Below are 16,412 nucleotides of genomic sequence, written 5' to 3'. Positions count from 1 at the left end.
CTATAAAACACCTCAACAGAAGTGATGCAGGGCTGAGTGTGAGTTACCATTGCTGCTGGGGCTCAATATGGTAGCTGCCCCTCAAAGTGCCCCCAAGCAGTGGAGCTCCTCATCGGGGCATTAATGCATTGGGGCACAGAAAGGGCAAGAGGTTTCCCATGCATGAAACATGTAGCCACCACCTCCATCAAGGACTACACGTCAGGGGGCACAAGGGTCTTGGCTGCAGAGCCCACCCTGTGGGCTTGCAAACTTAACTTTGACCTGATCTACCACTCAGCTGACGAAATCCACAGCTTTTCATGAAAAAAGCCAGAGAAGGAAAACCTGAAGAGGCGAGGAGTGGCTGCTGGAGAGGACCTGGCATGCAACCCAGCTCAGTGTCGAAACCTGCTGTGGTGGAGCAGCCTCTGCCCCACTTCCCCATCTCGGGGCTGCATTTCACTGACGTGAGTGAGGCCACTTCCTGCCAGGTTTGCGACACGGGCAGTGGGGAAGGCAGAAGTACAGGCAGAAGGGAGCTAGAGAGAGGCCGAGCAGCGGACGAGGAGAGAGGCAAGACTCACAACAAGGCTAGGGGCCCCACATCCCACTCCCACCGTGCCATGTCCTTGGTGGAGACAATCCGGCTGTGGCAAGAAGGGGTGTGCGCAGCAGACAGGAAGGAGTGGAGGGCAGCCCTGGAGGCCTTCACAGCCGTCCAGAACCCCCCTGCCAAAATCTGCTTTAACATCGGCTCCATCCATCTCATTCTGGGGAAGCTGGCCGAGGCGGAGGAGGTAAGGTACAGCCCCTAACAGTCGCTACCATGCAGGGACCCATTTGCACACAGACCTTCCAGACAGACGGACACGGTGGGGAAGGGAAAATCTAAGGGCCATGGTCTGAGGAAGGGAAGGATTTGGGCCTTTTGTGACATCCCTGGGCTGTTCCTACTGAGTCTGTTTTCTTACTGAATCAGAGGCAAAGCAGCAGAAGAGGTGCACGGTTTGCTACTCGCACTTTCTCCCTGCCAGAAGTGACCACAGGGCACTAAGCTGCTGAGCGAGCAGTAGCTGATGGCTCCAGCTCCAAAAAAATTAGGAGCTTGGTACAGGCTTCACCACCCAGTGCCCACACCGTAGAGAGACGCAGCCCACAGAGTGCACCTTAGTCCCCTTGGCTAAAGCAGGACAGATACAACTGCCTACAGCCTGTTTTAACAAGGTCTTCCCTTCTCACCCCGTTTTTGCCCCACTCCTACCTCCATGCAGGCATTCACCCGGAGCATCAGCTGCGACAAGCACCTGGCAGTGGCTTATTTCCAGCGTGGGACCGTGTCTTATCGGAGGCAGAAGTGAGTGAAGGGCTTTCACATTTCAGTTTTGCCACTTGTGGAGATGACAGCCTTTGGCTGAGGATGGCCCCAGGCAGGTTGGTACCCCAGGGGCCAAACTGCAACCCCTTGAGTTAAAATAGGCTCCTGTTCATCAGCAGTGGAGTCTTGGGATTAACACCAGACTGGGAGCATGTCTCGTCCCTCTGGGGTGTCTGAAAACACTGCAAGGAGATAGGAGAGACCCAACTAAACTCACACAAGTTTAAGACTTAGAGGCAGGCAGATTGCCACCACAAGGTGGCGACACACCTGTGTCCTCTGCTCCACAGCCATGAAAAGGCCATTGAGGATTTCAAAGAAGCACTGGCCCAGCTGCGAGGCAACCAGCTCATCGACTACAAGATCCTGGGCTTGCGGTACAGGCTCTTTGCTTGTGAGGTGAGAAAGACTTGACCAGCAGTTTTGATCCCCAAGGTCTGTTCACCAGCTCAAGAAATCTAAGGAGAACACAGCCAAGCTCTCTTTGTGCCTTGCAAAACAGTAGGCAAGCTTGCCCAGTGCTCTGTGTGGTGCCACCACCCCGCTGTCCTCTCCTTCACCACATTCCTGGCAAAGGTCTAGCTGCTCCAAGAGCTAATTTCCTTGCTCCCATCCCTCTGGCAGGTACTCTACAACATTGCGCTGGTGTATGCCACGATGGAGGACTGGAAGAAAGCTGAGGAGCACCTGACTCTGGCCATGAGCATGAAGAGCGAGCCTCAACACAACAAGATCGACAAGGCAATGGAAGCCACCCTGGTGAGGGGGAACAGGTCTTCGAGTCGCAGTGTGGCAGCTCAAGGGGGAGGAAGAAGAAAATCCCAGCAACACAGAAACCACCTTTTAGATATGGCTTTAGCAGAGCAGGAGAGAAACATAGTGGGCTGTGCAAAAATGGAGGTGTAGTACTGCAGTTGGTGGGAAGAGTTTTGGGTCACTGAGGAGACAGGGATAGGAAGATCAGGTTGAATGGACCGTGTCCACTGTCACGGTGGTGGCTTGACTTTATCAAGCAAGACCTTAACCCCAGAGGTAGAAGGAAGGGAACATGAAGCAGACCCTGCTCTCACCTCTGAAGAGCACTATGACTCCTCTGTGCTACAGAAGCAGAAGATCTGCGAGCTGGTGGCCATTCCCGCAGGGAAGCTGTTTAGACCAAACGAAAAGCAAGTGGCTCAGCTGGAGAAGAAGGACTACCTGGGAAAAGCTATGGTAAGAAAGAAATACCTTATTTATTCAGGCTAAACCTGTGGGTTGAGAAGAACGCCTGATCACCACCCCTCTGAACTGCTGTCTGCTGGGCAGCCAGCGATTTGGAGCTGGCCCACACCTCGGTGACCGCCCCAGGTGTGGAGCGAGGGACAGCATGTAGGGGTCTGGTGGGGAACATGGAGTCTGCAGGAACAGAGCTAAAAGCGTGTTTCTGCAGAGCATGGCCTACTTTCAGTTTCTCTCCTTAGTGAGACATGAGGGACAGTCAGTCAGCATCGAGCTGGAAAGGTCCCACTGCAGCTTCAAATCAAACCAAGATTTTTTCAGGGTGGGAAAAAGAAGCTATTTAAAATCTGACACCCACAAATGACCTCCAGTTCTCCCCCTCCTCTATCTGAAAGGGGATTTTCAGCTCAGATAAGCAAGCCAGCTTTTCTCCCATGACTCTGTAAAACCCAAGCTCTGGGATATCACCTTTGGGCTCAGGTCCTGGGAGGGAGCGCTCTGCCAGAAAGCAACCCATCAGCTGTGCAGGCACTGGAGAATCAGATAACTGAGAGCCAGACAGCTTCTCAGGTGTCATGGGATCCCCAGAAATGTGCACACAAGTATTAATGAACTTCCTAAACAATGTCTAAAATTGCCTAAAGGAGGTCAGGGCTTGAGTTGGACTCTTTAGACTCCCTTCAATATTTGTGATTAAAATAAGAAGGGAAACTAAGGATATGAGTCTAACTGCAGTAATGGTGAGGCTAAGAGACCTTGCTGCAGCTGAGCGGTGAGCTGTGGTGCCAGAAGCACTCAGCCAGTAGTCAAAGATACTTAGCCTAAAATCACAGCCCTTCTTGAACCTGAAGCATCCTGAGGAACTTCGCTTGGCCAACAGCAAAGGAGGATGGTAGATATCAGAGGTCTAAGAGAGGCCTACAAGCACCAAGTCACTACCTGTCTGTCTTCGGCTCTAGGTGGTGGCATCTGTGGTGGACAAGGATGATTTTTCAGGATTTGCTCCACTCCAACCACAGGTAAGGCATGACTGGTGAACAGCATCCTTGGCAAAAGTTCAGGAGGACATGGGGATGGGTATCATCCCACAGCTTGCTGAGGGCTCCAGCTGATGACAGGGTGAAAACGGCAGCATTGCCACTGTGAACTTTCTGCTACTGTGCAGGGAGGAGGTGGATGCTGCCCCCACATCTCAGCTGCTCTCTTCATCATCTCCATTTGACCTCAACCTACCTACACCCACGGTTGAGGTCAAACTGGTTCCCTGAATGGGGAAGCAGTGGCCTGGCAGCACATCCTCTGCCCTTGCCATTGCTGCGGCATGACAACTTTCAGCAGGGAGTGGTCTTAGATGCTCCTCGTAAGATAGATTAGGATTCATCTGTCTAAGTTTGAGTGGAAAAGCAGGATATTTCTGCAAAGCATCCAAAATCCTCCAGATTACTGATAATTTTATTTTTGTCTTGTTGGCAGGCCTCTGGTCCTCCACCTAGGCCCAAGACACCAGAAATCCTCAGGTGAGTTGGATGAAGGATGGACAACGCTACTAACCCATGCAGCCAGGTCCAACCCCATCCTGTGCCATTGCAGCTGAGCGTGCAAGCCAGCACCCAAAACTCAGGGGGGATGAGGAATCGATTGTAGAAACAAGGAGGCAGAGATCTGGGTTTCACCTACAAAGTAAAACGAGGATGTCGCCCACCTTCCTGACCCATCCACTGCTCCCACACCCAGGGCCCTCAAAGGGCAGCCACACCGTGTCCTGTACGAGTTCATCCCCGAGACCGCTGAGGAGCTGCAGGTCCTGCCAGGAAACATTGTCTTTGTCCTGAAGAAAGAGAAGGACAACTGGGCTACAGTGATGTTCAATGGAAAGGTACCAGGGGCACACTTGGCAGGAGGGGGCAGAAGATGGGGTGGATGCTGTGAGGATCTGCAGAGGACCTGGAGAGCAAAGCCTTGCCATCAGCAACTAAATGAGTTTCTGACTCGGGTCCCTTGTATCCACCCTGGCTCAGGCCACAGGGTTTAGTGAAACCCAACCAACTCGCAGCAACTAACCTTCAAGCCTCAGAGACTCTCCTGGATTCAGGGCAGGGCAAGAACAAGCTCAGCTGCATCCTCCAGCAATGGGTTGCTTCCTTGCCAAGGAATCCCCACTTGTCTCTCCTTCCCTCACAGAAAGGAATTGTCCCCTGCAACTTCCTCGAGCCTGTGGAGCTCCAGAACAAGCTACATATCCAGGTGAGGAGGCTCAGGAACAGATCTTATCCTGGGGAGGGCAGATCCCCACACATTCACTCACCACCTATTCTGGGCCTTCCAGCAGGACCCATACCTGCAACTCCCTCCCCCGCATAATGCTGGGGTTAGGTTCTTCTGGCTCAGTCACCTTAGCGTGAGCTCGGAGGCCTGCAAAATCTGGGCAGATGCTGCATCGATGACCCTCTGGGTGGTGGTGGTTGGCAATGCTGGGGAGAAAACGGGTAGCAAAGTCACCCTTCCCCAGTTCAAGACCCCAGACAGACCCTGGTAAAATAGTGGGTTGTAGGGGGGGGGCTCCACAAGGCAGCAGCACCCCAACTCCCTTCAGAAGGATGGGATTGACAGCATTACCCTCTTCCCAGACAACACAAGAAGAAACTCTTCTGGAAACCGAGATCCCAGAGCCACCCAGCTCTACTGCTCCAGAGAAGCCACGGCGACCAGCACCAGGTCAGTGAGAGGGAGCTGGAAGGAAGGGGGTACCTTAGGGGTGAACCCCCCAGCAGCAGGTTTGAGATGGTTTCCTCAGTGCTGTCCCCCCATGCTTTGAGACCAGGGCTAGGGCTCATCTTCATCTCATTCCTGGACCCATATGCAGTTAAGGATGGGGAGACATTAAAGCAGGAGGCAGAGACAGCAACTGCAGTGCTGAGGACAGAGTAAAATAGAGCATGTGTGTCCCCAAGGAAAGTAAGTCCCTCCATGCTCCTAATTAGCACAGCAACTAATGGGAAAAAGGGCCTGGGGATAGGATCAGGACAAGTGACCCAGCTTGTCCATGTTTTGGAATAGAAGGTTCCTTACAGACTTCTCCTGAGAGCTGGGCACTTGTGATGGTTTCAGTGCTGCTGTGAGCTGGGCTGGGTTTGAAGGAGCTGTGGTTACCCTGGAAAGGGGATTCCTGGCTGCTGCTACCCAGTGTCCCATATGTCCCAAGCATGGGCAGAGACGGTAGCCCCAGGGCCACCACATCGCCTCCAGCACAGTTGGTCCAGGATGCTGGGAAGCTGCAACAGGGCTCTGCCACCCACATCCATGAAGAGCTGGGAAAAAGCACTGCGAGTTGCCCTCTCTAGAAAACATCATGTGGTGCTCAGAGGTAGGAGCCTGCAGCTGAGCTGCGAGCTCCACACCACTGCAGGAAAACCCATTTAGGGTAGAAAATATCACAGTGCAGAGACCATACTGCACAGGTACTAACACGACGAGCACAAGTCATGTCAAAGCACTGACAAAACATACAGCAGATCCTTGTGAAAAGCAACAAACCTGCATGAAATTACCCTACCTGGAGGTCTGAATTTAGCTTTAGAAACTGAGTGAAGGACGGGGATTGCCTCTGCTTTTCAGTGTGAGCCTCAGCAGATCAGGAGAGCAAAGACTAGAAAACCAGCAGCTCACTTTTTAATGGTTTCTGTTTGTTTTTTTTTCCAAATCCACCCAGGAAAGACACCCTACTCCTAAAGCTCCCATCCTTATAAGAGGAAAGGCACAGACCACAAACCTCTGCTCAGTGGTTGTATCTAAATCTTACAGATGAACCCCATCGCGGCTGATGCTGTGTCCATTCAAGGGACCACTGCTGGCTGCAGGCAGTTAGCTGGTTAGTGCTGTTGCAGATAACAATGGGTGTTGAGGAGAAGGGCTGCAGGAGATATCAATGTGTATTTAGGCACAGAGCAGCAATATTTACCCCATCCCACACACTGAGCCACCTCCTTCTTCCTTCATAGGCTATGCTCCTTCTACTGCGACACAGCCGAGAGATGCAGCAAAGGTAACATCTTGCGAATATGTGAATGTAGACCTCAAGGTCCTGTTGGTGTCACCAATCTGCACCGCGGCCTGGGAAGTGTTTCAGGTTTTTGGGAGCTTCTCCAAAGCAACAACAGGGCTAGGGGCCAGCAGGTCATCAGGACTCAACCAGGTGACTAGGGTTGCTTTTTGAGAGTTCTCTTCCAGGTCCACTCCCCAGTGAACCCAGGGCTGTCAGCACAGCCCTTGTACAAGCCTCACCTTGGTTGACCTGCAGCACTTGAGAAGGGAGAAACAGGAGTTTGGCTGTAATGCACACACTCCTGGGCAGGGTCAGCACATCAGAAGGTCACACTAGGGAAAGAGATAGGAAAATACAACAACCCCAACTCAAACAAAAAAACTGAGGAGGTTGGAGGGTAGACACACCTCAAATTAAAGTCACTCACAGGCCACGGTTTGGTTGTTAAGTGTCTCCTTTATTACTGTGCTCTGTCCTGGGACAAGCCCGGAGCTGTCACCAGCCACACATCCAACCATAGCTTGGGTGGCCTGACCGCTGACTTGCCCTGAGGTACCTACCAAAGGCTGCACACCCCAGCGGAGATGTCTCCCTGACCAGCAGCCAGCCAATGCCCCACAGCTCAGATGTAGTTTCCATGTCCCAGTCCCTCTTCCTGCTCTCACCGAGCCACACAAGCTGACTTCCAGTTTACCACCCGCAGGAGGCCAAAGTGGCTGTCTTCAGGCCCCACATCCTCAAGGTGCACTACAAATACACAGTCGCCCTGCAAGTCGAGCCAAGCCTCTCCTACACAGAGCTCCTGGCCCTGGTTTGCAAGAAACTGGAGCTCCAGCCTGAGCATGCCCAGCTGAGGTGAGGCACTGCCCGCTGCAGGGAGCTGGAGCTGCGCTTTCAGGGCTCCCACCCTTACCCTGCATCCTCTGCACACACAGGTACAAGCCTGCAAAGAGCCAAGCGCTGGTGACTCTGAGTGCAGAGAACCTGGAGGCGGCGTGGAGCCAGAGCAAGGACTACTGCCTGACAGTCTGGTGCGACATCACGGAGGTCAGTGACAGCTAGTGGTGGCAGCCACCTCTTATGCTGGCAAGGAACATAAGCAGATGTTGCTTTTGCTTTCCTTACCGTGAGCACAGGGTTGTGGCTTTCAAAGTGAGCCAGTGACCTCTTGAGAGGCAGAGAGTAGAAAAGAGCAGGAGAGGTGGAGAAGCAGAGCTTGTCCCTCTTACCCTTGTACAAAGAAAAAGGAGAAGTCAAAAGTAGTTCTTACCAGCTGATTTCCTGCCCTAGGGAGAGGGGTTTTTACTGGACAGCAAACCAGAGGAGTTGCCACAGGAGGCAGTGCCGGAGCAGACGAGACCAGCCCAAGTTGTAGCGCAATACAATTACGAAGCCATCCAACCTGAAGATCTGGAGTTTCAGGCAGGAGATGTGATACTTGTTTTATCCAAAGGTAATTGTGCTCCTTCTGCAACATTGTGGGCTCCTAACATCTGCAAGGCAGGCCAAAATCTCTGGGGTATTTGGTCAGACACTGGATGCATGTTCTTCAGTGGCGCCTACAAGCTTCACTGGGCACTTTGATATCTTACCCCAAACCCTCCTGTCTTCCAAAGCAAACTGTTTCACACTGGGGATCCACAGAGCAACAGCCTGGCTCAGGCAGCCTTCACCAATGGCAAACTTCTCCTGCAAACTGCAGTTTGCCACCTTTGAATGGGAAACAGGCTGCTCCAATTTCTGCCACAGGGCACTCTGAGAAAGCTTACACTGAATGCACTTTACAAGTCAGGTTAGAAAAGAAGCTTGCAGAGATGGCATGAGCATGTAGCAGCAGGTGGAAGCCAGGGGAAGGACAACCTAAGGACAGTTGCTTTCCTTTGCATCGCTAAGGGCTGTGTCACGAAGCTTATAGTTTCCATATTCATGGGGTAAATTTGCTCCAGCCTCATGAACAAGAACAACAAAAATCCATCCTGCTGAGGTGTTTCCAGCCTCTGCTTTGCATGCTCCTGATGACAGCCAGGGTTTCCAGCTCAACAGCCAATTGTGTGGAGCTCCAAGATAAGCAGGACCCAAAGTCTGCAAGACTGCTTTGTACAAGTGTTCTTCCACCACAACTGCCTTGTGCTATAGCGTGGGCAGAGCTCTCCCAGCTCTACCATGGGCTTCCCACCCAAGCCACAGTGTTACACATACTTCCTCCACCACATTTTCATCACATCCCTGTTTCCGCCACCCCATTCCTCAAACGGTTTCAACATGGGAGTTTCACTTGAGCTGTGTTTAACTTTACTGATCAACTGTACATCCCTAGAGTGACAAAAATTGTGTCAATTTTATCTTCCAGTGAATGAAGACTGGTTAGAAGGCCAGTGCAATGGGAAGATCGGCATCTTCCCATCTGCTTTTGTTCTTAAGTCTAACGCTAAAGACCCCGACATGTGATCTCAGAAAACTTTAAAGTCATGGACATGGAAAGAAATTCAGAATTCAACTGTTGTAATTAAGAAGTTCCCAAATTAATCATTGCATTTGAAAATACACTTAAAATATTATTGCTACTTGTATTAAAAACTTTATTTTTATTCTACTTTTTGCATTGTTCTCCAAAACAGGTACTGATTAAAAAGTTGCTACTTGTCTTCTTGTCAGGAATACATCCAGTCCTAACACGCCTGGCAAGAGACTTGCTAGCAACAGCTCTGTCCCACCCGCCCTATCCTTAGGAAAGCTTCTAAACAAACCAGCAGCTGGGCAAACGCACAAGAGGGTGGTGCCACTTGCACTTACAGCCCTGCCACCAGAGAATTCAGGGAGCTGCAGACCAGGAAAGGATGAACTTCAACAGCATTTACTTCCTTGCAATATTACTGCCAAACCCAAGAGCTGAAACAAGAGAATGTACAGCCTTGCTCTGCTCCAATTGACAATTCACTTTAAAACCTCCCACCAATAAAAATACACACATTTTTCACTTTTGGGAGCCAGATCTCAAAAGCTTTTTCTCAGCTGTCAAAAAAGATAGTAACTTAGACATTGCCTGGAATCTCAGCAGCAAAGTTGTCCCCTATATAAAAGCCAACAACCTGATACACAGACAGGTCAGTGGCAGAAGGATCCATGTCCTCCAGCTGCCACCACCTATGCTCTACCATGTTCTATCTGCAACTGAAGAGCAGCTTTTTTCAGTTTGGTCTGCAAAACACGTTGCACACAGGCCACACAAAACCATAACCCAATTATCGGCACTAAGCCCAAGCCAGAATCTCAGCTATTTATTTAGTTCTCTTTCAAATAGGAAAAAACAAAACAAAACCAAACCACAAAAAAACCAACCTCAAGCTTTCTTTCTGACTCTTCCAGAAGAATAACGTGCTTTTAAAAGCCTTCAGCTGAGTTACACAGGAAATAAATGCAACACACAGACCTGGATGAAGAGAACATGGTTTAATTAAAGGCAAAGCTGATTTCAGCAGCTGCAGTTCTTGCACAGACAGACAAAAAACACAAAAAAAGCTTACAACACAAACCAGTTTCTGTTGGGGGCCCCTTCCCTTGCACCTCTGGGCACTGGAGGGCGGAAGGGGAGTCCCAGCCAAGAGTCGGACGCATTTCTGAGGCCGGATGCTCATGCACAAGTGGAACGGTGCGGCTGGGACCCTGGCACTGCCGGGAGTGAGATGGCGAACCTGGTTAGCTTGTCTAGGGTGCAAGAGTCAGTGACGGTTCAAACACTGGAATGTCGCAGCTGCCTGGGTGCACAGCTCGATACACAAACTGGGAGGGCTGGAGAGAAGTACAGAGGGGTTTGGTTCATATTATCGCTGGGTGGGAACTTCACTTTTTGAACATTTTAAAGGAAATACATCTTCAAAATGCAACAAAGAACAGTGATGTTGCTAAGGTGGAGATCGTGGGGGAGCTGCTCATACCCTCGGAGGGGTATCGTGTCTCCTCCGTCTTCCCTTTTTATATTCTTTGGGGCTGCCCAGACTCCAGTGTCACTTCAGCTCCTGCATGTGCTTTGCTCTGCAGCTGATTTCCAGATCAGAGATCCTGAATCATCACACAAACCCCTACTGCTAAACACAGCAAACGGACATTGAGATTGTTTCCGTAACTTCCCTGGGAAACCTAACAAAAATGCTGTCCTTTTCCTTAATGAAGCTTCCAGCCTTTCTTCCGTCCAATAAATAGCAAATAAAACATTTTCCTTTTCCCTTCTGCATCTTTTCATCAATGAACAGCGCTATGCTTTCTTCCGCGCGTGGGTCACACACGTGTCCACGGGTGCCTTGAAGTTCTGAAAGCTCGGGGCTGCAGCTGGGGGCAGGGGGCACGGGAGGATGGGTTTCTGCAGAGCTGACATGCGCCTGCAGAAGAGACACTCCACACTGCTCAGGCCGACTGTTGGCTTTACCCAGCCCTGCTGGACCCCTGATTATTTTCTGCGAGATGTTGCACATTGATAATGAAACTACTAGTGTCCAGCGAAGATGGGAGGATGGAGAGAGAAAGAAAAAGAAGAACAAAAACCATTGAAAGCTTTCTACCTACCTATTAAAATGAGTCAGGCTGTGAATGCACAGACTAGCCTGCCCGTTTTGGGGCTAGCCACTATGCTACAGTAAAATGTACAGGAATCAAACATTAATTTAAAACCCCATAGCAGTTAACTTGCTTGTCCAGCAGAGTGCTGCAGTGCCCTGCACCACCCATTATAGCTCAGACACCTACTGAGAGGAGGGCATTTCATGCTGGAGTCTCTAACCCAACCATTGGCTGGCCAAAGCCTTGGGCTGAAAGGTGAAGTGGTGTCAAGTGCCAGCTCTCCTTCATGAAACTCCTTCACTAGCACAGGAGATAGAGTCCTACCTCGCCAACCACCTCTGACCAGAGCAGCAACTGGGGCTTTCATTGCTACACACTGACTACGAAGCACGTCTGTGTACGGAAGAATTCAGTGTGATCTTACTACTGAGATCTGAATAATAAAGATGTTTAGGAGTAATTTCAACTACATTCTCAGTCAGCAAAGCAATCATTAATGGATTCCTATTGTGTCTCCCCAGAGAGAGGAAAAGGATTGAGAAGTTCTCATTGGCTTCTCCCATCTGCCCTTCATTCTCAGCTTTTACTTCCCATGTGTCTGGGGACATGCACGATGGAGAAGGTGAGAGGCGGTGATATCGGGTCACTGAGTGAGACAAACAGCAGTTCCTCTCTCCCTCCAAAGGGCCCAGGGATGGGAGAGTTCCTGATGTTGTTTTCTTGCACTGCAGACGTTTTGTGCACACTCAGTGGGTTGGTGGAGCACTTACGCCCTCCTGACAGCAAGGAACAGAAGAGAGGGCTGCCACCTGCACAGGACTGTGTGGGCCAGTCCTGCAAACCCAACATGCCATGGTTTATGGAGCCTTCGTTTGCAAGGGTTGCCACCTCGGTCTCAATGCGGCGGGTTCATGGTGCCTTGTCCACGCTGCTGCTTCTGCTTCTGCTGCATTAACAGCTGCTCCAGGGCTGAGGGTCCTGGGTGCATCATGGAACTGGACCAGATGGACTAAAAACAAAGAACCAACGCTAGCATCTCCTCGGTTAGACAGCTCCCCTCTAACAGAGAAGAAAGCATAGACAGCCTTCTATATTCTCCCTCTTTATCACTCACTCATACCTGGCTTATCGTGAAAGTTATCCAGACTTCCAAGAAGGCCTTTTGAAGGGAGGCTCCCTGGAAGAAGCTTATCCTCCTCCAGAATCCTCGTTACCATAAAAATTCATCCCACATTAACTATTACTAATTTTAAACTAGTCAAAGCAAATGTTATAATTTATGCCAGTTCTGTGGTCTTGTTCTGCAAAATATTCTAGAACAGCAAGATCTGGAAAACTCTGACATCTTTCAGCACTGGTCACACCTCCCACACTGCCTGCGTAAGTGGATCTGCAGGAAAAACCTTTGGTTTCTGATGCTGAACTCTGATGCTTGCAACAGGCTAATGCCCATCACTGGATCTTCCAGCCCCACAGACAAGCACCCATTCCTGAGCACAGTTTCAGTCAACCATACCTTCAAGCTCTCCATAAGCACAGCTGAGGAGTCCTCCATTGCGGGAGGGCCTTGGGCTGCCCAGGTGCCACTAGGAGCACTGGACTGGTGCCAGCTGCTCTCCGAAGACGATGATGTTGCTGGGAGGTAGTCCAGACCAAACCCTCCCATTGCTAAAATGGGAGAAAGACAAGTTCAAAGGAACGTAGGAAAACCCACTGCAAAACCACCACCATCAGCTGGCTTCATGCAAGCCTGGAATCCAGCACCTGCCTGGCTTATCTGTTTTCCAGCGGTCTGCGACTCTCCTGTCTCTGTTGTCTGGAGTCCCAATAGGTCCGAAGTTGGAGAAGGGAACAGAATTGTGGTTATGGGTTGGAGGGGAGCTTGGCAAGCTGCTGGGGTTGGAGGAGTGAGGAGACTGGCTGGCTGGTGTCGAATGATCTAGTGATTACAAGGCAAGAGGAAAAAGGTCAACAGAAACAGCAGGAACCTCCCAATTTTGAATTTTTTAACGCTGCTGCAAATTCTGCCATCATGAGGTTTTCTCCAATGCTGAAGGTCAGTTTTTATTTCCTCTATTACACAAGTGTAATACAAATTCCTAAGTTCTGAGTGAAAAATGTTTGTGCATACACAAGAACAAAAGGACTCTGTTTAATGCATACACATGCAGAAAAACAACATAACAGGAAACCTCAGGAGGGCTGGTTAGCCAAAGCGAGTCTTCCTCATGTTTCTTGAAGAACTTTTCTCAAACTTAAAATAATAAAATCTGTCTCCAAGTTTGACAAATCAATAACAATAATAAAATACAACAGACCTTGATGCAAGTTTACAACTCAAACTCCAAAGTCTGTGAATGTTTTACTCTTCTATGAGTCTTAAGGCAATTCAGACCAGAACCCAATACTCTCCCCCAGAAGAGGAGAGCAAGCATGGAAAAGCCTATCTGCAGGCAGAAGAGATTGATGCCTGGAGCCAACACAGCATAGCAGGGTGGCAAGAGACTATGTAGTCTTGAACAAATTGGTGAAGAGAGAGAAAGCCGAAACCATGTGAGCCATAAATCCTGCTAGAATAATAGCACTTTGCAACTCCTTCCATTTCACCCACAATGGTTATTCCTGGTTGGATGCAAAAGCCTCAGTGCAACCAAAAACCTCACCCAGTGCAGATGTTATTTAAAATCCACTCATTTCTTAGATTCAACTAATTCCTCCCCTCACACCCTTCTGGATTTTTAGTGAGAATAAAATCATGACATAATAGTTACAACATTTTATGCCTTTAAGGTAATTACTAAGGAAAAAGATTTGTTTTGTAGGCTGCTTAACAGTAAAAAAAAACAAACACAAACCTCTCCCCATCCCCCCCAAAGAAAAAAAAAAACAAATACTTGTAATATTTTTCTCCACATTCTTCAGTCATATAGCTTCTTTCTTTCAAATATCTACATTATGAAATCCAGTTCTTCCTGCTTTTTCCAAAGAAGCAGCATTGCAAGTACCCAGATGTTTGAGTTGAAGCCTTACTCTCAAATGCTTGCCAGGAATTCAAGTTAAAGAGATTTTGGGATTTAACACCTCCTACAACTTTTATCCTGTTCAACTAATTCAATTAAAATACAGGTTCTTATGCTATATTAGTTACAGAATCCCCTCATATTTCTGAGGATATATAAAGAAAAATAAAGAGAAACCTTCAGACACCTTGTCAAGCAGATTTTTTTTAACTTCCAACTACACTTAACTTGCAGTAGCTTCAAAATTAATTCAAATCCTCTTAAATCACTAGACACAGGAAAAAGCATAGCAGGATTACCTGAGTTGGCTGGAAGGGATGGAGACCACGGAGTTCCTTCAAAGAGAGAATACAGTGAAGTCTCCTGATGGGCAACTGAAGGGGTGACTTCTGTTTTTGTGCTGGTATTCATATTTTTCCCATATACCTCATTAAACATGCTGTTATTTGGATATCTTTCCTAAAAAAAAAAAAGTTTATGTATTATTTCAAACACATTTTATTTAACATGAAGTCCATCACATTCTGAATCAGGACAGAATTCTGCTGGCTGAACTGCAAAGCCTTCAAAAAAATCTTTAAATTTCCAGTACTCACAAAAATTGCGTCAAGACCTCGCTCAGTTCTCCAGAAGGGAACAGGTAATCCATTGCTCAGGAAATAAAAACCTCCACACCATAACACTTTGAGATGCACGTTTTCAGTCAACTCCACAATTCTACTAAGAGCAAGGGGCCCATAAACTCAGCAAGATTCAACAGTACATCTGCCGAACAATAGCTAGGATGAATTTGGGATAAAGGCAAAGAATCTTGCTGATACAGACTGAAATTAGACAGCCATATGGATTTCTTTGAGGTTCTCCATTGGCTTGACCCAAAGATATCCCCATATTTCTGCCATGTTACCTGGTTTCATGGCAAGCTGAAACGGCAAAAGGCTGCAGACTCCGGTCCTCACTTACCTGATTAAGGGAAAAGCCACTGAGGGACAGGAAGGATGACGACTGCGACATCAATTCTGATGGTTTTTCCAGCAGAGACTTCTTCAGAAACCAAAAACGGAAAAAAGAGCAATTAGTAGTGAGCAGCAGGAAAGTATGCTATCAGAAACTGCCAAGGTGGTTTTGGTCACATATAAAACCTTGCTTGTATTTTAGCTCCAGCACCTTGGAGGACAGGGGAAGCGAACAAATACATGCAGGAAATCAGTAGTTTCCCTACTAACTGTAATTAATATCTAAAAAAATCAACAATCATGACAGCTGATTGCCAGAACAGCTGTTTAAATTGTAAGTGTAATACCCTATCTGATACATCTAGAGGGGAGATTCCTGCCAAAAGCCCCGTTTGGTGGCATAAAACCTCGTACAAATGAGACAGCATCCTTCCCAGTGATCAGAGGACTCCTTTAAACATGATCAGACCAATGTATGTTGCTATTGACAGAATATTTTTCTGTTTTGAGAGCATGCCTGCTGTATAGACATTCTTAGACAGGAAAAGCAGCCAAGTGCTGTGATTTGTTAATTGTGTTAAACAGTCCAACTCTTATTTTCACTATAAATGATTGCAGAGAGGAAGGAAAAAAAAAACAAAACCCTAGTGTTTAGCAGAGGTTCCAAAACCCCCTTGGGGTTCCATGTTAAAATATTATGGACCATGACCTCTTCCACCATCTACGCTGTCCCCTCTCATACAGCTGCTATTTCTCAGCTTTCTCTTTGGTTCTTACTAAGATTAAGCAACAAAAAAATCAGTGTCTCTGAAACAAGTCTATTTAGGGAAGAAGTAAGATCAGTTATCATCAATACAAAAGCCAATGAAAAATCAAAGCTCAGCTGGTGGACAATGAATACCACCCAAATTTAGCGTCACTAAGCCACAGAATTAGTGAAGCCGTAACTAAAATTGTGTGCAATCCAAACTGAAAGCTGCAGTCTTGTTCCAAATAAAAGCCCTCCTGCACTCCTACCAGCTCAGCACGTCAGATGTTTTTAAATTTATTGTGCAAACAACAGAAACATGAACTAGCATCCCTCTCTCTTTAACATGGTCTCAGTATCTGGAATATCTTTGCTTTTATCCTGCAAACCTAAGACAAATAGCCTCATTTCCTTGGCAAGCAGCTCCTAGCTTGTTAGATTTTCAACGTGACAACACATTACTTTGAAAGCACATTTTAAAAGGCAGACAAAATTCACACACTGCATATCCACACAG

The 16,412-nt window shown here is 48.3% G+C and overlaps 2 protein-coding genes across 2 annotated transcripts in view; one reads left to right on the top strand and one right to left on the bottom strand.

Annotated features, from left to right (window-relative positions):
* Positions 1-598: 598 nt before the first annotated feature.
* Positions 599-9,065, top strand: NCF2 (neutrophil cytosolic factor 2). Its single transcript, XM_010186870.1, has 15 exons — positions 599-779; positions 1,254-1,336; positions 1,648-1,756; positions 1,982-2,116; positions 2,462-2,569; positions 3,535-3,594; positions 4,049-4,092; positions 4,310-4,451; positions 4,757-4,819; positions 5,203-5,290; positions 6,574-6,617; positions 7,321-7,472; positions 7,553-7,664; positions 7,908-8,070; positions 8,968-9,065. Exons 1-15 carry the CDS (start codon positions 606-608, stop codon positions 9,063-9,065), a joined length of 1,575 nt encoding a protein of 524 aa, XP_010185172.1. The 5' UTR covers positions 599-605.
* Positions 9,066-11,834: 2,769 nt separating this feature from the next.
* Positions 11,835-16,412, bottom strand: part of SMG7 (SMG7 nonsense mediated mRNA decay factor) — a 33,044-nt gene continuing 28,466 nt past the window's right edge. Inside the window, 5 exon segments of the mRNA XM_010186869.1 lie at positions 11,835-12,180; positions 12,688-12,839; positions 12,940-13,110; positions 14,491-14,650; positions 15,155-15,235. Coding sequence (XP_010185171.1) covers positions 12,067-12,180; positions 12,688-12,839; positions 12,940-13,110; positions 14,491-14,650; positions 15,155-15,235 — 678 coding nt within the window. The 3' untranslated portion in view covers positions 11,835-12,066.

The sequence above is a fragment of the Mesitornis unicolor genome, unplaced genomic scaffold (assembly GCF_000695765.1).
Source record: "Mesitornis unicolor isolate BGI_N332 unplaced genomic scaffold, ASM69576v1 scaffold16026, whole genome shotgun sequence".
Classification (NCBI taxonomy): domain Eukaryota; kingdom Metazoa; phylum Chordata; class Aves; order Mesitornithiformes; family Mesitornithidae; genus Mesitornis; species Mesitornis unicolor.
Note: the sequence above shows the minus strand (reverse complement) of the source record. Positions and strands in the feature narration are given on the sequence as shown.

Bases quoted from the DNA above. Each gene is read 5' to 3' on its own strand.
- NCF2 (XM_010186870.1), top strand. From the start codon at position 606: ATGTCCTTGGTGGAGACAATCCGGCTGTGGCAAGAAGGGGTGTGCGCA. The intron at 2,117-2,461 runs GTGAGGGGGAAC...TCTGTGCTACAG, and splicing joins AGGCAATGGAAGCCACCCTG to AAGCAGAAGATCTGCGAGCT. The intron at 5,291-6,573 runs GTCAGTGAGAGG...CTTCCTTCATAG, and splicing joins GCCACGGCGACCAGCACCAG to GCTATGCTCCTTCTACTGCG.